At 44.2% G+C, this 21,845-nt stretch overlaps 1 protein-coding gene across 3 annotated transcripts in view; it reads right to left on the bottom strand.

Moving 5' to 3' along the window:
* Nucleotides 1-21,845, bottom strand: part of Fat3 (FAT atypical cadherin 3) — a 576,873-nt gene that overhangs the window by 74,299 nt on the left and 480,729 nt on the right. For all 3 annotated transcript variants that reach the window (XM_075966763.1, XM_075966765.1, XM_075966766.1), the window contains exons 9-13: nucleotides 21,616-21,826; nucleotides 14,054-18,127; nucleotides 10,412-10,608; nucleotides 9,071-9,224; nucleotides 6,346-6,579 (exon numbers count right to left, since the gene is read on the bottom strand). In XM_075966763.1, the coding sequence (XP_075822878.1) occupies nucleotides 6,346-6,579; nucleotides 9,071-9,224; nucleotides 10,412-10,608; nucleotides 14,054-18,127; nucleotides 21,616-21,826 (4,870 nt within the window). The remainder of the gene's footprint in view (nucleotides 1-6,345; nucleotides 6,580-9,070; nucleotides 9,225-10,411; nucleotides 10,609-14,053; nucleotides 18,128-21,615; nucleotides 21,827-21,845) is intronic.

Here is a 21,845-nt window from a genome sequence, read left to right as displayed (position 1 = left end):
TGGGATTGTTTTGCGACTTACTCCTTTACCTGGCACCAAACGTGGGGCACAACCCTGAGATTAAGAATCTCATGCTCTACAGACCCAGAATTCTGTTCTGTCTACTCAGCTTACCTAAGTGCTGCCCTATCAAAAGGCCAAGGCAGTTTCTTTCTTCAACCAATGAAAGCAACACATAGAGAGAAGAACCTCCTACACCAAACCAATTTCCTCCTGACCCCACAGGCTGTCCCCTCCCCAGCACTGAAGGTGGTAGACACTTCAGATTGCAGATTCCCTCTTTGTGCTCTTCTGTGTTTGCCTGTGAGGTCCTGTGTAAAGGTGTCAAGTCATTGGATGTTTAGCCACGACCTCACCAGATAGCTCTCATGGAGTAAGTGATGAATATATTTACTTTTCCTCGTGAGGAGATCAGAAGGGTGATCATGGAAACTGGTGCTTTACTTTGCCCATCAGATTTGAGAAGCTCCAGTGAAGGATAGAATACTCACAGGAAGGCCCAAGTAGTACTTCACATGCCACTCCTGGGAGAGGCCAGGGCACTTGATGGTCACTTCTGTTGGTTCAAGCATTTCACTAACATACTTTCCTGTGCTCTTTGTGGTTCTCAAGGATTGACAGACTAGAAAGAAGGAACGCTGGAGAGGGTCATCTGAAATAGTTTTGTCAAAGGTATCTGGAAGACCCCCAGTGCTTCCTTTAGAGTACACCCCCTTCACAGAGTGCTTCCTTTTTTGTTCAGGGCCTATACTTTGAGAATGAATAGTTGATCCAGCCCATTGAAAAACCATGTATGCTATTATATGTACAGGAAGGCTGGTTTATTCCAGTTTCTGTTCCCTGACTAGTGTAGGACCCATTATACCATGGTCCCCATGAGGAGTTTGCTGCACAAACGCCCAGTGGGCAAAAATGTGCTGTGATTATCATGTGTCCCCTTGGAAGGACGATGCAGGGACATCAGAATCACACACTCAGGTCAGAATGGAAGAATTTTTCAAGAGTTTTCAGGTTCCTTGGTCTTCCTGATTCCTTTCTTCCTGTTTATAGAGGGATGTCTCTACTGACTTTATAGGAAGGGCCCCCATCTGGTAGACGCAGAGTTTTTCACATCTCTTAATGCATTATCTGTGTATACCACATCTTAGTTTGAGCAGAAAGAACCCTTGCATCTGTTTCCTAAGGTTGAGATCTTGATGAGCCTGTCTTGCCATTGACCTAGTCCCTTGCCAAAGTTTGCAGATTTCACACTGGCAGTCTCACTCCGGGCCTCCTCTGATCCTTCTCATTTTGGTCCTGTGGTCTTTCTCAATACCTTTATAAGATGTTTTTTCATAGCCTTGTGTGTCCTCTCCTAATCCACTTTAGATGCTCTGCTGTGTTAGTCTTCCGCAAGCCCAGAATTGATTATCCAGTTCTTAAACAAGCTCATCCATTTTCTTTCTCTGATTGAGTACGTGTTTCCTAGCCTTCCTAAATGATCATAGACACACCCTGCCCTATTTTCTGGTCCCAGCTCTTTTTCTCTGTTCTGGACTGTTTTCCCAGGTCTTTAGTTGGGTTTACAGAGTTCCATCTTTATGGCTTCATCTTCATGGTCCATATGTCTTCCTTGGTCTATTCTTACTGAAGATTATTCCCAAATAACACTTATTCTGGGGCTCTATATTTATGACTTGCTCATTGACCATCGAATTGCTTGAGGATATCTCTCTAAATAACTTATCTGGGAAAGTCTAGATGTCCTGTTTACAGTGCTTGTTACTTGGCTGCTCATTAAGTATTGGCTACGTAGAAATAAAATACTGGAAGTGTGCTCTGAGCCTGCGCACTTCTGAGATTCCCCAAATTCCAGTTCTTTTGGGATTACAGAGCAAGAAGGAAACATCTGGCTCATTAGATCCATTCATTTCTTTGTAGTCTTTATTAGTAATAAGAAAAACATTCCTCCCCACATCCCAGTATCTAGAAAATGGCATTTCCATAAACCGTGGACTGTAGCATGCTTCCCCTGCACAAACTCACACTCTATTTTCATGCCTTGCTGACAAAATGGTCACAATGTTTTTGTTCTGATCACACACTTTGTGACTCTTTTGATAAGAAAAAAATCTCTCAAAATGAAATTCTGATGGGCAGAATAACTATCTATTTAATTAGCTATTGTGTTCCTCCCTACCTGAATAGTCCCCCAGTATAGTCTCTTTTTTAAGGCACGCCATCACAGTGCTTTGTAAGCCATGGCTTTTCTTTTTCTTATCTCTTTCCTAAGCATGCTTTCTCACACGCTTTGAGCTTCACTGCTCCTCTACAGAGCTCTTCTCACAGCATGGCTGCCTGCTAAGCTGGGGGGCTGACCTCTATCCTGCCTTAACTTAGCAGCATAGTGGTTTTGCCCTCTTCTCTTTCCCATTCTTCTCCAGGAAATGGCTGCAATTTAGAGCTTGCCTGCCCAGTGCTTTTGTTTTGTTTTTGTTTGAATTCTAATAAAGTTGTTCTCTTTGAATAAATTTTGTCTTTGTTTGACTTTAGGAAAAACAAAACAAGCAAAACCCAACAAAAACCAAACCCTGAGCTCCTAAGAACTGTTAATAGCTTAAATGTCTACTAAATCTAACATATTAACCCCAAGAGATAATGCATTAAAAGACCAAAATTTCCTTGTCTTTACTGAAAAGATTATTAAACTTTCATAAATTTGGGGTCATGAAGTCATGTCACTATTTATGAAGTTGAGAATATATTCATTTTACAGGAAAACTAAGAACTTAATGCTAAAATCAAGATAGTTACCATGCTATTTCTTAGAACTCATTAAATGGGTGTGAAATTATCTTGTCTTCCTATATCTTATTCCTAATGGAAAAAATTCTTATGACGTTATTTTTAGTTCATTATAAATTATTCATTGGAAGGACCTGCTTGACTAAAATAAATAATATGTTTAAAATGAGAACCTAAAGAGTGAAGGTTTAAGGATTCATAGCAAAGTTTCTGGACATGGAAATTCATGGAATCAGATTTTGGATTAATATCTTGTCATTTTTCAACAAAGCAGAGTGACCAAGTATATAATGCAGCCAAATTATGGTTGTTAGAGTCCACTTGGACCCACTGGTGTCTGAGGAGGCTGAATCCTCCAAGGTGCCAGTGAGAAGGGGCACAGCACAGGCTCCCTCAAGGTTACTTGGTAAAGTCATCAAGGACTCTGTGGTTCACACTTTGTAAGACGTACCCCCTTCCCTCCAACAGCTGCATCTCAATGCAAACACATTAACGCCAAGACTCCAACAAAAGCGTTTGATAAGGATACAGAAATTCATGAGCTGACACCAATAAAACTGGTTTACCATTTCATGTAAAGAAATATCCACCTCCCTCCCCCAACAGGGTTGCTCTGTGGCTTTGGAACCTGTCCTTGCACTCATTCTGTAGCCCAGGTTGGCCTCGAACTCAGAGATCCACCTGCTTCTGCCTCCTGAGTGCTGGGATTAAAGGTGTGTGCCGCCACTACCCAGCTAAAGAAATGTTCTTAACAAAAGTCCCCTGAGCTAAATGGATTCATACTTATCATGAGAAGTCAACTCAATACCTTGGATGAACCTGAAACAAAGTATGCTGAAAGAAAACATGCCAACCTCAAAAGGGTACAAATGATATGATTTTGGTAAGTAATATTTTAAATATTATTCTTTAAATGTTTAAATTATTGTTTATTATTTATTTAAATGACAAATTATTTTATTTTTAAATAATAAATTATTGCTTATTATTTACTTAAATAAATAAATTATTATTTAAATATTAATTATTTCAGAATGATTTTCTTTAAGAAAGGTAGAAATTTCTTTATTCTTCTTGAGAATAGGTTGCAGCTGTGACTGGGTGGTATCATCAGTTAGTGGGGACCCTGTCTGTAGAGGGGTCTGTGGCAACTGTGACTGGGTGGTACCATCAGTTAGTGGGGACCCTGTCTGTAGAGGGGTCTGTGGCTACCAACCAAGCAGCTGTAGCTATTACCACACGATAGGACCCGAACACATGGAATTCTGATCTTTTGAGTGCTATGGTATTTATAAAGTGCTAGAGATTAAACATCCAACAAGAACCTGACCTTTATGTAATAATAACGAAATCAAGCTTTGTTTGGCACTATAAAAAGGAAACGAAACACACTAGACGGCTGGATTCAGCTTCATAGCTGAGTGTGAACTCAGCTTCCACACATTTGATTGGTCCGCGTAGTGAATCCCTGACTCAACCACCTGATAACCATCATATGCTGCTTGCTCTAATCTTTCACTTTAGGAAAGACAGAGAAATTTACCCTGGAGACCTGTGTGATGTTGGGGCCACCAAAGATCATGTCTTAAGTGCTCAGTCATGACACTTAGAGACTGTCTAATGACACCGGAGAGACACTGCTGTGAGCTCTGATCAGCCCCCCTAGCACCTCCTCGGCTTGGTGCACAGCCAATGGTAAGGTGCCCATTTGTTCTACACTGTCTACCACACTTCTTTCATGGAGTAAGTTCTCTCCTTCCACGTTTGTTTGTGTTTCATGATTTGAACTCAGGCTTCCAAAGTGAGCAAGTGACAGGAATGTTTAATTGTTGAGTCATTGGCCAGCCCCGTCATGGTTCTTTTGAGAAAATGAACAAGAGTCTGGCACCATACAGGAAGTTTCCTAAGGTTGACACGATGGCCAAGCACATCTGTTTCCTACACTGGTGTCTGTGGTACCCAGTTCCTTGGTCTCCGTGGGAGGCTCTTCGAAGAAGCCTTCTACTTATCATGGAAAATGCGAAGATCAAGATATAATAAGATATCCTTTGATTTTTCTTCTTCCAGGATTTCCAGGACTGTCCAGATAAATGATCAGAATTTAAATATCCCTCCCAACCCATCTGCCAACCCGGTGAACTGACTAGACAGACGTGAAGAAGGACACACAGCTAACTGTGTTCTTCACCATGTACATCACCTCTGGGGCCACATCTCTCAATCCCGCCCCATCCCACCCACACATCATCCAAATCGCATGTGCAGTGACCAGACTTGTGTGTCTGCTCTCTGGCCTCTTGAACACAGCTGGTCACTTCGTGAAGGGACTGAATGGCAGAATTCAAGGCTTTCAGTTTCTGAAATTTTATCTATAGGCTAATTACACATCCTCAAGTAGAATTTTCAGACTCATTAGCTTTAATTCTGTCCTCGTTCCCCAAAAGCCTCCAGATAAGAGTCCAGAGAATGTTTTCTAATCTTCATTTGAAAAAGATTATTTGCAGTTATTACATAATTATGTACTAATAAACATTCTTTTCTGTTTGCCATTTTCCACAATAATATACATGCTTTTAGAGGACTCATCTTGGCCTCAGAATTATGCTAATGTGAGAAGAGCAATAACTCAAGTGTAGCCTCTAATTTCTGGAAGGGGAAATATGCAGAGACCCTGGGTGCCACGTTGTCTGTCAGCTAATTATCATGCATTTGCTTTTCCATTAGTCCAATAATTTTTTTCTGTCAATTCAGAATTAAGCAGAAAGACAGTGAATTATACAAAGGCCTGCTTAGCAGAACGGACACACCCCATCATTTCCTGGTCCTCTGATTTACAGCTCTATGTGCCCTTTCATGTTTATATTCCATCCTATAAATAACTTATACACTCTTAGGTCGACCTCGCCATTAGCTCCGGCCCCTTCCAGCTCCTCATCTCATTACGGAAAAGGGTTTGAACATAACTTTACTTGCGACTCCGGTTCCAGTTGTTCCTTCTCTCTCCACCCTCACTCCGCCGGTGGTGCCTGTTTGTAAATAATGGGGGTGGGGCTCTGGAAACCGCCAGTTTAAAGAATCCACTTTGGATTAGTAGCACATTTAACAATTGGTCTTTGCCCCATGGGGCAGTACGATGGAGACTGCCGTATTTCAGTGGAGGCTGTGACAGGAGTCTTCCTAGAAATGGAAATGAACTCTCCCTGGTGTACAGCGCAGTGTTTTAACTATGCTTCAGAGGACCAGGCAAATAAGAATGCTACTGTTTTTCTTTCTTTTTTTAAATGAAAATCACAAAAGCAAAAGACCAGATCCTGTAAACTATCCCCACATCCTTAGTTACAAGGTTGAGGGATTCCTAGTTCTCTCTCCAGGACTCTATAGAAGGACGGAAAAAGAGAAGGAGGAAGAGAACAGGTAGGGTTCTTCCAGCATTAGAGGCATACCAGCTCAGCAGTAAAAACCTGGCTTACTGTTACGAGTTCTAGCAGGAGAAGCTTCTAGAACCTACTCCTAGGCATAGTGTGCCATTGTGGGAGGAGCCTGGCTGGTGAACTGACTTACCAACATCAGGGTCCACTGCTTGCACTCTGGTCAGCAGAGCCTTCGTGGCCGTGTTCTCGTAGACGCAGGCAGTGTAGTGGTTGGAGGAGAACACTGGGGGATTGTCATTCACATCTTCCAGGAGCAGGAGGACACTGGATTGGCAGAAGCGGCCGCCCCCGTCAGTGGCCCTGGCAATCAGGTTATATACTGGGACCCTCTCCCTGTCCAACAGGGCCAAGGTTTTTAACTCACCTATGAAATGAAATAGCAGCATGGTTGTTATGGCTTTTCAAAAATGATCTTTTCAAGCAGAAAACCAATTGTATGAAGAATTCTAAACACAAGAAATAGCAAGGACATAAGGCCTAAGTGCCCTGTAAATTGAAGAAATACAGCAAATTCAATTTTTTAGGCATCAGGGAAATATCACAAAATTTTAGATTCAATGGAAAACCAACCACTTGACCTTCAGATTAATTAATACTTTCACCAAGTTTCCTGAGGTTTTTTCTTTTGGTGAATGCGGGAAGCTCTCACAGAGAGATGGCTCTAGGTGTATAATTCTCTCGGTGTCCATGACCCATAGACTCAGGGGCATAATATCCTGTTTCTAAATATACTGGTTTTTACCTCATCTTTTAGAGGGAAATAAAACCACTCAAACTGGCTGATTAACAGAAAGGTCTTGAGTGATGATTATCAGTTTGGCAGGACGTACCAAGAATCGATAGGAGTCAAGGCTCCTGGCAGATTAAAGAGGGATTTTCCAAACTGGAGTTCCTATGAGAGACTTTTGGATTATGCTGGTTGAGGCCTAAGAGCCCATCTTAAATACAGGAGGCTCCCTTCCCTGGGCAGGAATCTTGAGCTGTGTAAATAGAGAGAGTGAGCAGAATACTGAATTCATTTCCGTGTCCTGACTGTGGAAGCAATGTGACCAACTAGCTACCCCACGCTGCTGCCACAGGAGCCCTCATCATGATAGACTGGACCCTATAGCTGTGAGCCGAATCCACCCCTCCCTCCGAACATTGCTTTCAAAAGGGTATTTTCCACAGCCCCTGGAAAAGCAACAAAACTAGATTCTAGCACCACAGGAGTCAAGCTGAGTCTACAAAATAACCTGGTTCTAACAGACTTAGCTCCTATTTCTACCTCATTACCATCTCTCCTTCCCTCCCCTCTGCAGACAGTCTCCCCTCTACCGTCACACCTTATAGGTAGATATAGAGTTGGATCTGATGTCGCACGTGAGAGAAAATATGCAATATTTGTCTGTTCCTTCCTCCATATTACCCTTTCTTGTTACCTCCTGCATTCTTGCCTCCTTCTTCCTCCAAAATAGCCTCTTTGTTACCTTTATGGTCAGATTCATATGAATATTTGTACATATTCATATCTTTAGAAATGACTTTTGTGGTTGCTTCAGTGTCTGTAGAGAATGGCAAGTGTAGTGAGAAGCCAGAGTAGTTGCTATCTAATGCAAAGTGTGACTTGTGGGTCTCTGCTCCTCTTTAATAACATTGGTGCATTTGGAATGAGCCGCATGAGTTATCAGTGGGTTGCTCCTTGGTTTCCTTCCCGAATATAGCCAGTTCTCCAGCACAGGCCACACTGAGTCATTTGCTGCTTTTTCAGAAAGCTCCCGGGGGGTTATCAGGAGGATACCCAGACCCTGCACGGTCTATTTCATGATGCTTCATCCTTCTCTCATGCTCTGACTCCTGCACCCTGCAGTCTTCTGCTGTAACTCTTGGAGTATTGCCTCGGTTTCCCATCTCCTTTCCTCAGAACAGCAGTGACTTCTGTGATATTTCTACACGGCTGCCATTGCATGTCTTCTGGGCAGTCCTTTCCTGTGCCTTTCCTTATTGCGGTTGCAGGTTGTCTATCTTCTGATAGGGCCCAGAGAGTTAAGAGCATATTCTCATGCAACTATGTCCTTGCTTCCTGGTAGGATCCGTGGGCAGAAGAAGAGGGGAAGGCAGCGGTTTCCGAAGACATAGCTCACTGAGAAGGACACAGCAGAGGAACTACGCAGGCTGTTTGCTCTTTACACTTCATTTAAAAATTCCCGCTAGATGAACTACCCAGTCCACAACACAGAAATAATTTGCTGCCTCAGAAAATGACTTTTCCACCAACTCTGACCTTCAATTCAGGCATCTGACTTTAGTTTACATAACCTTTTACCTTATAATTTTTGTCTGCTTATGCAAAGACATCTGGGGGCTCACAGCTTTGGAGAAAGTAGGCATGAATGTCTAATAAAAACCAGACAAAAGTGCTAATGACAACCAGAAGGGAACCGAAGGGATTTCACCACGAAGAAACTTTCCTTACTAAGCATCACGCCTAGTTTGCATGGTGACCAGTGTTTGAGATGCAATTCCTCTTCAATCTTTGTGAACCTGGTGTCAATCCACAGAGCTGTGTGCTTATTTAACACTAGTAAATGTGGGGAAACAGATGGAAAGAAGGGATGAAGGGAGGGAGGGAGGAAGGAAGGCAAAGGAGGAGGAGAGCAAAAGGAAGTCCTGACCCTAACCAAATCAAGTTCCTGTGGCCCAGAGTGCCCATGTACACTATGAACTGGTTCTTTATTTCATAGTCTCGAGCACATCAGAGCCTTGTATCAAGGCTCTAGCTGAGTAACTGCCTACTCATTATGAGACCACATGGGAAGATAAACTATTACATGGATATATAATGGCATTTCCACAAAGAAAAAATTTCGTCTTACCACTTTCTGGATCTAGAAAAAATTCATTGTTTCCAGATCCATAGAGTGAGTATCGTATCTCTCCATTGGATCCAATGTCCGCATCCTTGGCACTGACCTTCAGGATGAGTTGATTTGATGGAATGTCTTCTGGAAGAGATGCTGAATATACAACCTGGACAAAGGTCAGCAAGAGTGAGGCAATCATCATTACCTGTGGTGCAATATTCTCCATGACAATGTTATATCAGGCTGAACCATTACTGCCTATGGTACAATATCCTCCATGACGGTGTTATACCATGCTGAATCATTATTGCCTGTAGTACAATATCTTCCATAATGGTGTTATACCAGGCGGAATCATTACTGCCTGTGGTACAATATCCTCCATGAGCGTTATACCAGGCTGAAATGTTACTATCTGTGGTACAAATTTTATAGCCACCATTTAAGCATTCATTCATATGGTTTAACTTTTGTGGTTTCTTTTTCTTTGCCTGAGACCATATTTCAGTGTGCAATGAAACTTAACAGTATTCATGTCCTTACATTTTCTGTGCATGTTCACCTACACATATGTATTGAGCACTCCCTGTATGTAAAGTACATGGATAATGTGACTGGTAAAAACACAGCGATGAAGGAAACAGATGCATCCCTGCATTGTGAGACCTGACACTCTGACACTGATTGTCCATTTCTCTGTTGAGACAAAATGGGCTCCTGAGATCATTATCAGTCTTGACAGAGTCATGGGCAGCATCTGGCCTTAGTGTGTGAGATTAAGTCTACATGCATCACTTTTCTAAGACGCAGAGCACAAATATTGTCTCTTCGTCCACAGGTTAGAAGAAATAGATTAACAATTATTTAATTTTGCCAGAAAAATAATGCAGTCTAGTTCTTGTGGAAGCATTGTGCATTTGGAGAGCAATGAAAAGGATATTTCACGGGGGACGTGGAGACCTCACTTGGCAGCTGGGCTCTAGTAAGAGCTACGTAATCTGCAAACAGGCAACTCACCACATAAGGTGCATTTCTCATATCCAGTGATTCAGAAAGAGGCTACTAATTAATTAAAAAGAACCCTTAAGAATTTCTTAAAAGTTGGCTTTAAGGCTCATTATTCCAGTTTAATTGGGGGAGTGGCATAGAGATTGGGTTCATGATCTTTCTGGTTATCTAGATTCCGTTCACAATGAAGACATTTTATCCCAGATTCTGCTCCCTTCCTTCTTATGTTCAATGGACAAGAGCAGATGCTGCTCCGTCTTTAGGGAGAAATGTGCAATGAGTTTGGCCTTCATTTTGGAGGAAGTAAGTCGGTTTCTAAGAAGCAGTTTTCTCCCTGAAGCTCACCTGATCACACACTGGGCTGTTGTCATTTACGTCACTAACAATCACTTCCACCATGGCCTGTGTGACAAAGAGCCCATCAGAGGCAGTGATGTTGAGGAAGTAAATGTCTTGTTCCTCTCGATCCAGAGGTCTCTTCACATAGACCTTCCACTCATTCTGCACCATGCCCAGGGCAAACCGTCCTCGGGGGTTCCCTCCTGTGGTGGAAACAGAGCTTCTGAGGACTCAGAGTAGACACCCTCATAAGAGCCTGTGGGGGAGCATCCAAGTGTCCCTAACTCTCTACCCTTATGATACTGGAAAGAGTGACAAGTCCCTTCATTTCTCCTGCAAAAAAAGCATGATATTTATACACTATTCTTGTGTGAGAAGTAAAACAGAAACTTCCGAGATAATGAAGTCCTCTTAGAGAAGCTGGGGATGATCTTTTGTTTAGTCTCCCTTAAACATAATCAGATTCAAACTGTGCACCATCAATTGGCTCCTCGGAATGATGCGATTGGCTTTCTGTTTGGTCTCAAGAGAGGCGGTATCACACTGTAGTTCTTGTCAGCAAGACAATTTCATTAGCTGCTGAGTTGATCATACAATCAAGGAGAGGCAGCTAGCTCTGTTAAGCTATCTTTTAATGAACGCTTTATCATACAGCTGAGGTCTTCTCACAGGGACTGGAGTTTGGGGAGAAAAGTTGGCACCACACAGGACAAACTCCTAGTAGTAAAAGAGTCCCAACCAGAGGCTATTTAGGAAACAGTTTAAAGGTAAGCACAGCAATTTAATCAAATTGATGAGAGCAAAGTTGTACAATGGGAGGGAAGGAGGCAAGATGGAGACCAATGGCCCAAACAGATTCGGCTTCCATTCATGAACCCGCATGGAGACTAAAGGTTGGCACAGGTGGGAAGAGGGATGGAAACATGACCTCTGCCCCCTAATCAGGAAATCATGCCAATTCTGACACCCAGAAAGGCTGAGCCAAAGACAATAGGAAGTAGTCAGAATGCAGAGGGAGGAGGCCATTTATTGGACATCCAGTAAGTACTTATCCTCTGCGCTCGGCCACTATTGGAGATGGCAGAGATTCAGCAGCAGACGAGACCACAAAACCTCCTGCTTCACAGGAAAGCTCAGGATATAAAGGGGAAGAATGGCCATAGGTGATGACCTGACTGACTGAGGAGCTAAGACAGCCCTATGGCTTGGGTTCCTCTGCGTGTAGCCCAAACCCCCACCCTATGGAAATGCTCAAAGGCAGACTTTGCCAAAGGAATCCACCAGCTAACCTCTGTTTACTATTCCACATTCATCAACAACATACATTTGGTTTTGATTGCATGGGCATGCTGGAAGTCAGTATCTCCCCCTCCTGCCCCTTATCTCTCCCTCCTGCCCCTTAGGTGGGCCCTGAACAGTCTGCAGCAGTTCAATTCATGGGTTTTCTTTTCCTCAAACATACTGTTTACCATTTTAATGTGAAGCTTGGTATGGCTGTGTGCGCCTGTAATGCCAGCTCTGTGAGGCTGAGATGGGAGGTAAGGAGTTCAAAGCCAGAGTAGGCCACATAGCGAGCGAAGAGAAAGACATCTAAAGTCATCTCTGCGCACAACAAACAGAACATATGGAAATATATTGCAAACTATTATTTTATTGTAAGAGTCGAAGTGGCTCACTTCAAAAATCAATCTTTTTATTATTTTTATAAAAAGGTAAGCATTTGGTCCTAGAATTCTGAATATTACACTGGTTCCAGGGTCTCTTCACTGTAATGAAGGACACAGGATGAATGGACCCCAGTCATATTAGATGTCACATTACTCATCGGGGGCAATGGTTCTACTCTTTCTACAGGGATTTTCTATCATGTGTAGACATGTTTGGTTATCATAGTATGGTTATGAGTCTATACTGCTGGAATCTCAGGAGGGGAGGGGTCAGGTGTGGTTGTGAAACAACCTATCCTTTGTAAAGAGCAGCCTAGTTCCCATCAGAGACTTGCCCAGCCCTGGTGGTGGTGACTGGGAAACCCTGGCCTGAGAGACTTAGGGTCCTCCATGTAATATCACTTTCTGCTACCACTGGCTAGAATTCAATTTTGCTTTAGTTGAATATGATTTCAGCACACACCACACACACACAAATTTCACCTCTCTATTAAACACCTTCAATGCCGGCAAGGCCACGCCGTTTCTTTGTTACATAAAATGATTAATGTTTCTTTGTTAGTCTGAGGCAGCATAGCCAACTTGTGCTACATCAAGAGTAAAGCTTAAATCTAATTAAAATCAGTTGGTGGTTGGCTCTGCTAATAGTATGAGGGGCTTTAAGCTGTGCTGTGCTCATTACTGTGGAGAAGCTGATGGGATGGCCCTTTAAATCATCTCCTGATACCTCAGAGACTATGAAAAAACAGTTGAGGCCTGGTTTTCTTTCTAGTACAAAAGCGTCTCTTGGAGTGTCTCCCCTAGAAACAAAATACAAGTAAGTCAACAATCCTTGCCTTTTTTTTTGTCTCTCCTTACCAAGATGCTCTGTGTTTTAACTTCAGAAACACACTTTTTTAAAAAATGGAATAAGAGGCCAGGTTTCAGAGACAGCACAAAATGCGTGAAGTGTTCTTGTGTGAGAAATGCAAGCTCCGTAAAAGACACAAAGGAGAACCTCAGGCAAGCGTGGCCTTCTCGAGCTTTCGGTGTTTGCTCCAGTACGATCTTATTCTGCGGTGATTAATTAACTTTTCCACTAACAGACTTAAGCAGAATCCATGTCCTGGGGGCATCCTAATTAATTCATTTTTCACTCGGAATAATGTGCTGTTTCTAAGGGGAAAGCCACCTGACTACAAGCATTGATGGATTATTTAAAATCTTTTGGCACGTGGCTTATGTTCTGGCTCAGAAAGTCTCAGCATCAAGGTGTTGGCTGCAAGGCCCCAAATGGTTTTTAGGAAAGACTTTTCCTGGCACTGCCAACCCTTCCTCTTCATCTCTACAAGTGGGTCATCCCCAACAGCTGCTCCTGAGCAGGGCAGACTTGTCACTCTGGCTGAGTTCTGCAGCCTCACAGAGCAGTGATGACACTTTGTGCACTCTCAATGATCTTATTTGTCTATCTTGGTTTTTCTGGTGAACAGCAACTTTTTGGCAGGGAAGATAGGCAGGCATTCCAAGGAAAAGGGGCTGTCAATAGAAATATTATTTGGTCCTAAGTTATAAACTTAGAATTTCTCAGCAAACTGTCAAACTGAGACTTCTAATTTTCATGTGTGTACGACAACACATTTTTATGACCAGAAGGAAGCTGTGCAGAAAGCTTAGTGGCTTCATCCTCCTGTTTCCTAGCATTATTAGAAGGTCAGAGGGGAGTAAAGCTTAAAAACACCTCTTCCTACTAAAAAGAGCTATTATTTTCATTTGTTCAGTTAAAATATTTTTGCTTTAAAAAACAACAGGAAATGATATTAAGGTTGGTACCAGCTCCGGTACGAGCATTGTAGACTATGGCTGAGTGAAGAACCAACGCCTGAAAATCCCCACCTAATCAGATTTCTCCTTCAGAACCAGACAGTTCCACCACACTCATCCTCAGCTCACCTGCCTTTCTTCAGTAAGCAGACCACAGGGCAAAACTGGGTGATTGACTTACCTGTAATGTGGTAGCTCACTTGGCGGTTTATGGTGGAGGTGTCTCTGTCCAAGGTGCTGAGAACAGCTACCACCTCTCCCGGGGGGTCGCTCTCCTTCACTTTTCCTCGGTACACCTCATGAGCAAAGACGGGTGCATTGTCATTGATATCTGTCACCTTGACTGAGACCAGAGCCATGGAAGAAAGAGAGAAAGCCTCTCCAAGGTCAGAAGCCACCACAGAGAAGGAGAAGGTAGGGTCTGTCTCATGGTCCAGGTCCTTCAGTGTACTGATCCATCCAGTGTTGCTGTCAATATTGAATGCTTCCATTACCTTCTCAAGCTGGGAATCTGAGTGTAGGGAGTAAGTGACTTGCCCATTGGCTCCCCAATCCATGTCTATGGCTCTCACCTGGGCAAGCTTGGTGCCGACAGGCATTCCTTCCATTATGATCGTCTCGTAGTTTGGTGTTTCAAAGACTGGCCTGTTGTCGTTCAGATCCAAGACCTTGACGTCTACATCCACGGTGAATACGATGTCCACTTTGTCCAGGGGTATAGTAGCTGCTACTTTGAAGTGGAAAGCTGGGCTGACTTCATGGTCAAGGCGCTTGTCGAGCTTGATAGTGCCTGTCTCTTGTTCTATGATAAAGACACCCTCTCTGTTATTCTCTGGCCGTTCTCCATTAACCGTGCTGAACCGGACACTCTGATTGGGCAGTATCCTCAGGGTGTCCACTGTGCTTCCAATGACTGTATCTTCTGCAAGGGCAAAGGAGTACTGTGACTGGGTGAATGAAGGCAGGAACGTTTCAGGGGGCAGGACATGGATGTAGACAGGGATGAGGGAGTGCCTGACAGGGATGCCACCATCGACTGCCTTCACGAAGAAAGACAGCACTGAATTTTTCAGTTGGTTAAAATTGCCTTTGGTCACCATCCAGCCATTATCAGGATCGATTTCCAAGAGGTCAGCCACTGAGACTGAGGCCTCACTGTAGAGGGAATATGTAATCCTAGAATTGGGGCCATCATCTGGATCCGAAGCTTGAACTTGAGTGACTAGGTGGCCCCTTCCAACATCAGCCCTGACGCTGGCCCTGTACTCCACCGTCATAAACTGCGGGGCGTTGTCATTCTCGTCCACCACAATCACCCGCACAGTGCAGAAAGTCGTTCTGCCGCCCCCATCCAGGGCCCTCAGATAAATGCTAATATCCCCTTCCAGAGGGTTTTCGCGGTCCAGTCTTTCTGTTGTGATGATCTGTCCATTGCTGTCTATGAAGAATCTATCCTTGGCAAAGTCATTGATGATGGAGTAGCTGATCTGTCCATATGTTCCTGGATCCCCGTCTGTGGCTGGGACATGAATGACCTTTGTCCCAGAAGCTGCATTCTCCCTCACCTCAGCTACATATGTGCTTTGTGAAAAGGCAGGGCTATACAAGTTAGCTCCCAGGACTCTGATGTGCACCTGGGCAGTGCTGGTAAACAGCCCATCAGACACAGACACATTGAGACTGTACAAAGGCTCCATGCGTTGCTTCCTGTGGCTAGACAGCGTGAGGACTCCACTCTTGCTGTCCATCAGAAAGCTGGTCCGATCATTCCCAGATAAAATGCTGTATTCCAAACGGTCAAAGTCCGAGCTGTCCGCATCTGAGGCTTGCACACAGGTTACAAAATGACCCCGGGGGGCTAATTCACTCACATAGGACTCATAAATGAGCTGATTAAACACTGGGGGGTTGTCATTGATGTCAGAAATGTAGATGTGAACCAGGACTTCAGTGCTCAGGGACGGGAAACCATTATCAGTTGCTGTGACCCTCAAGGTGCAGTGTTGCACCACCTCGTGGTCTAGCATCCTCGCTGTCAGGATGAGGCCACTGGAGCTATCAATGTGAAAGTAATCTGTGCTATTGTAGGTGTCCTGGACAATCTGATAATGCACCACCTTGTTGTTTCCTGAATCCGCATCCGTGGAGACAAGTTGCAGAACTGGGGTTCCGATGAGAGACGCCTCAGACAGTGTCGTGTTGTAAGTGGGCTGATCGAAAACAGGAGGGTTATCATTGACATCATCCACTAGCACGTCCACGGTGACTTCAGCCCTGGCCCCTGTAAGAGCATCACTGGCTCTCACCGTCAACTTGTAAACAGATGTAGCTTCATAATCCAAAGGACTAATGACTTTCAGGACCCCTGTGTCAAAGTCGATGTTAAACTGTTGGAATGGATCCCCGTCAATGATGAGGTATATGATGCCCTGGCCTTCCGGGCTGGTGGCATTGATGCTGAGAATGGGAGTGTCCATTGTGACATCTTCATTGATTGATGCTGTATAAAAGGGCTTATCAAACACAGGCATTGCTTTGTTAACAATGGTGATGGGAAGTTCCACTGAGTTGGACAGAGATGGATTGCCACCATCCTTGGCGAGGATGGTGACCCCATAGTCAATGTTGGCAAGGTCTGCGTTGAATGCTTCTTTTAAAACCACATTCCCTGAATTCGGGTTAATTTCAAAGTGGCCATAGTCATCCTGCAAGACATAGGTCACTTCTCCATTGGCACCTTTATCTTTGTCGATGGCTGTCACCCGGTATACCAGCGTCCCTGGCTCAGCATCAACTTGCACAGCAGCATAGTAAGGGAGGCCCACGAACACAGGAGAGTTGTCGTTCACATCTTCAATGTTGACTCGGACTACCACCCTTGCTACACGCAAGTGGTCTAGCTCACGACTGGCTTCCACCACCAACTCATACAACTCCTGTTCTTCGCGGTCAAAGGGTACTCCTGTGGTCTGAATGACTCCTGAGGTAGATTTTATCTTGAACTTATTTCCTGGGTTTAAGATGCTGTATTTCAAGGGCTCGTTAAGGCGGTTTCCAATTGCATTGACAATAGCGACTTTGGTTATGTTTGTGCTGTTCTCTGAGATGGAGGTGGAATAGAAACTTTGTGTGAAGTGGAGGCCACTGTCCATGGCTTCTTTAACCATGATAGTGACCATGGCAGTGCTGTAGAACTTTCCATCAGATACTTTGACTATCAGCATGTAATGATCTTTGGAGAGATTATTGTTTTTTATGGTGAGCACTCCACTATTTGGGTCCATTAGAAAGTGATCCACACTGCCCTCCATGAGGCTATATGTCAGTTCAGGGGGCACCTCAGAGTCAGGGTCAGTGGCACTCACCTTCAGAACCTCCACACCGACGTAGGTGGGGAGAAGTAAGACAGTCTCAAACACAGCCTGGGTGAACACAGGCGGGTTGTCGTTCACGTCTCTCACCTCAATGTTGACTTCAACAGGGCTCTCTGCAGTCAGCTGGGGGCTCCCACTGTCTCTCACGTGCACGTGGAAATGGAAATGTGCAATGGCCTCGTGGTCTAGGCTGGCAATCGTTCTGATAGCCCCTGTGCTGGAGTCCACTGTGAAGAACTTCTTGGCTGTGGACTCCACAATCTGATACACCAGTAATGCGTTCTGGTTGCTGTCAGCATCGGTGGCTCGGATCACCAGTGGGCTGTTGTCTCGGCTCCTGACGATGCTGTTGATGGGCGCAGCCTCACTCAGGCTGCCTGAGTACTGTGAGAAGAGAAACACTGGGGGGTTATCGTTTTCATCCACGATCTGAATGCTGACGGTGGCATTGGAAGCCATGCCTGCCATGTTAGTGGCCTGGATGATGAGTTGATAGGCAGAGGTCTGCTCGTAATCCAGAGTTCTCCGAGTGGTGATGACTCCAGAATATGGGTTTATGGTAAAGACCCCATTGATGTTTCCATCTTTGACCTCGTAAATGAGAGTTGACTGGCTGATGGCAGAGATGAGGATGACAGAAGTTCCAATATCAACGTTTTCATTGACTTCAGCTTGGTAGTCTCGGTGAGTGAATTTGGGGCGGGAGTTATCAGACACACTGATGGAGACACGCACAATCGCCGTGGCAGACATTGGTGGGGAGCCTTGGTCTGTGACTTTAACTGACAGGACAAACTGACCCATGGCTGTCATGTCTGGCTCTTTGGAGATGGTGATGATGCCAAGGATGGGTTCAATCTTAAACGTGTTCCCCGTGTTTCCTGAAAAACAGAGACCGATGAGGGAGTGAGCTACATGCGGGACATTAAAGCCTTTCAGTGATGAGAGTTAAAGCAAAAGGAGAACTTTCTTTCTAGGATACCGAGAAGCATCCCAAATGGTTCCTAACAAAATTAGATCATATCAGTAAGGATAACATTACTAGCAACAATATAGCATTGCATACACATCTGAGCTGGGAAATAAGAGCTCTTACAGAGGAATCCCTTCTGCTTGGAATATGTGGGGTTTCCTCATTCCTGGACCCAGGAGAAGAGGGATAGCTGGGATTGGCATGTCCCTCCACTAATGCATCTGCCTCTGCCTGTGTGTATGCATGTATGCTATAACTGTAAATATAAAATGGTAATATAATATAATATATATGTGTATATATACACTGGTACAGAATATGGCTGCATTTTGTTTTACTCTTTAGAAAGGAGCACTGTAGGAATGGTTTCAGAATACTGCCAGTGTGACTTGCTTTCAGCTTGTACCATTGGTAGACTGTGGATGTGGGTGCCATGCTCCATTTTCACATGAAAACTGGCTTTCTCCAAAGGTAACTTTGGTCAGGTGGGGAATTCTTCTAAGTCATTGCTTGCTTTGCAAGTTTTAAGGATTTCTTCAGAATTCCTCTTCCTTTATCCTTTTCTTTTATCCCTTTCCTATAGTGTATATACACAGGCACGGACCCAGGCATAAAAGCGGCTATCAGAAACACAAGATTGTTCCTCTAATCTGTAGTCACGCTATTTGCTCGCCTTAGAGAGCTCCGGGTGAAGAGAGGAGTGATGATCCTGGAAACTGTCCTGGACACTAACAGGGGTCTGTTTCCTGGGAAACGGAGGCATGGGTGCTGCTGTGAGATGTTTGGCATGGGAGCTAAGAAGGCTAAGAGTAGAACCAGCATCCATGTCATCGGAGCAGTGGTCCTCCCCATGTGATGCAGAAGCTCACAGCTCTGACCAAAGGATGCTCACAGTTCATGTCCATGCACACTGATGTCAATGTCCTACTTCACAGTGAGTAGGCGAGCCCTGCCTGTCTAGGTCAATGGATGACGCTAAGGAATGTTTTTACTCCACTTGGCCTTGATACCCCTGCTGTACCTTCTCTGTGGATACATGATACACCCTTGCAGGGTGCTGTGCTCCCAGGTCAGGTCCAAGCTGGGCCTCTCCGCCCTTTCCCTCTTCAATTCCCTTGAATTGGCTACTTGCCTATCCTTTCCTTCTACTCATGAATCTTTGGAAAATTAATATTGATTATTATACAAGATTCAAAGCTCTACCACTGCCCCCACCCCCGACTTTGTTTCAGTCCAAAGTTAAAGCTTCAGTATGACTTTTGAGGCCAGACAAAAGATAGGAAGTTTATAGCCCACTGGAAAACAGAACAAAATCTGGCTTATCTGAGGCTTGGGAGTCAAGTTCAATAAAACCCAGAATCTTATACAACCACCCGTCACTTGCTTCTGTTTCCCTCATGTTAAAGGAGCTTGCTCAGCCACTCTGTGAGGGTCCTGCAGGTCCCAGGTCTCACTGTGTGTAAGGGACAGGCTGGCCAGGGGATTTGGCTGTGTGTATATGAGGGTCAGACAGGCCAGGGTATATGTGTGTGTTTTATGTGCGTGTGTGTGACAGGTAGGCCTGGTGTGTGTGTGTGTGTGTGTGTGTGTGTGTGTGTGTTTGTGTGTATCAGAGATAGGCAGGCTGGAGGTCTGGCTGTGTATGTGTGTAACAGGCAGGCCTGGGATCAGGCGGGGGTGGGGCAGGGAGGCCAGGTAGGAGGTTGGGCTTTGTATAACGGACAGGTTGGCCTGGGGTAGGGCTATGTGTGTGGGAGGGAAAGGCAGGCCCAGGGCTGAGCTGTGTGCTTGGAAGGGGCTGAATGACTGTGACAAGTTTGTCATAGACACCATAATTCTCAGTAGACTTTTATACATACAATTAAAAGCTGGAGTTTTTTTTAGATAGTTATTATTCTCAGAACTTTATTTTTCTGGAAATGTGGGATTTCTATGTAAGACATATTTTAAAGGAATAAAGCTATTTTTGTACTTTAGTCAGTTGTCAAAGCAATGACCGAGCTCCGTGCTCCAGTCCTGGAGGGAAAATGTGAGGGAAACTGTATTTTCAGGGATGTAACTAATATATTATTTGAGAACCTAATATTAGTTTAAAAATTACTTGAAGCCCAGGAATAAAAGTAGTAAATTTATAAATATAATACAGATATAAATATCCCTAAAATGGTAAGAAGGGCAGAACTAAAGCCTTCCCCGCAGATGCTCGCAGTGACATGAGGCGATGTGTATGGATGACACAGGAAAGGAAGAGATTCGATGGACCTTAGGAAGAACAGCTGAGGACGGGAGCCTGGAACATGCTCGCGCGCTATTTCATATTCATTTCTTAGTGTCCTGCTTTGTGTTCTAGAAGAACAAAGATAACTTATTGTTGCAATAACAATACTCTGGGGTAACCAAGAGTTGCTAAGTAGGTCTAGGTCTGTGGAAACCCCAGCAGTAACACGTAGGGAAGCTCTCGGGCGCCTGGCCATTAGCGAGCACCATCTTCTGTGAGGATGGCTGAACTGACCCATTTAAAATATGACACCTAATCTAAAAGGTAGCTTTTAGATTATCATTTGATACAGGGGATTTTATATGTTATCGACTTTGCTTTTTCTCAAATTTCTATTCCTAAGTGACTTTCCTATCATGCTTATTTTAATTCAGCTGCTCATTCAAAAGCTCTACATTTAAGAGAAGGGCAGGAAGCTGTCCCGTTGCTGCCATGGAAAGAATGTGCACTTGGCATTGCTCACCACAGACAGGCCACAGAACACTTGGGAATGTGCAGCGTGAATATTCAAAAACGGCAAGATGGGGAGGGACACAACAGATAAGGGAGACTTGTCATTTTTAGCTTCGTGGTTTTTTAATCTTGCTTGGATATTCATCTCTGTCATAAACGTTTCTATCTATCTACCTTCAAACTGTCTATAAACTATTCTTCAAATGTTAACATCCTTGGAAAAACACCAAGATTTAAGACACATGCTCTCGTTTATTTATCTGTCTGGTTAAGCAAACAGTTTAGGTCCCGTAGGCACCAACTGCTCTGTTGCTTGGACTGCCTCCACCCTAGGCAAGGTGTTTGTGTTCATGGTGGTGTGCCGGGCTTCCTGAAGTCTTCAGTCCACCCACTGGGAAGTTAACCCAACTGTGGTTATTTCAGTCTGAGTCCATGGTTTGCTGGTTTCTGGGTCTCGGGCACTGAATTCATTACACACTTCTTTTCTTCATTTCGGAAAACTCCAAGATTGAATGCAAGGAAGGAAGCTCTTCCTTTGCTGCCAATATTGAAAGGCTAAGAACTTTATACACACAATTGCACAAATAGGTTGGTGAGTTCATGGGGCGGGCTGTGCTGCGGAGAGAGGGTGTCATGCTTTGTGCTGAGGTCTCTGCAGCTCTCACCTGCTTCTATGGAATATATGAGCTCTGCATTTTCCCCTTTGTCTTTGTCCAGAGCTGTCACTTGTAGAACAACTGATCCCAGGGCAGCTGATTCGAACACCGAGGCTTCGTACAGTGGATTGGTAAAGTAAGGGCTGTGATCGTTAGCATCCTCCACGTTCACAATGACCCGGGCCAAGTTTCTTCGGTAAGGAAATTCCTGATCTCTGACCTTTAGGCAAAATATAAGA

Source organism: Microtus pennsylvanicus, chromosome 3 (genome assembly GCF_037038515.1).
Source record: "Microtus pennsylvanicus isolate mMicPen1 chromosome 3, mMicPen1.hap1, whole genome shotgun sequence".
In the NCBI taxonomy this organism is placed as follows: domain Eukaryota; kingdom Metazoa; phylum Chordata; class Mammalia; order Rodentia; family Cricetidae; genus Microtus; species Microtus pennsylvanicus.
Note: the sequence above shows the minus strand (reverse complement) of the source record. Positions and strands in the feature narration are given on the sequence as shown.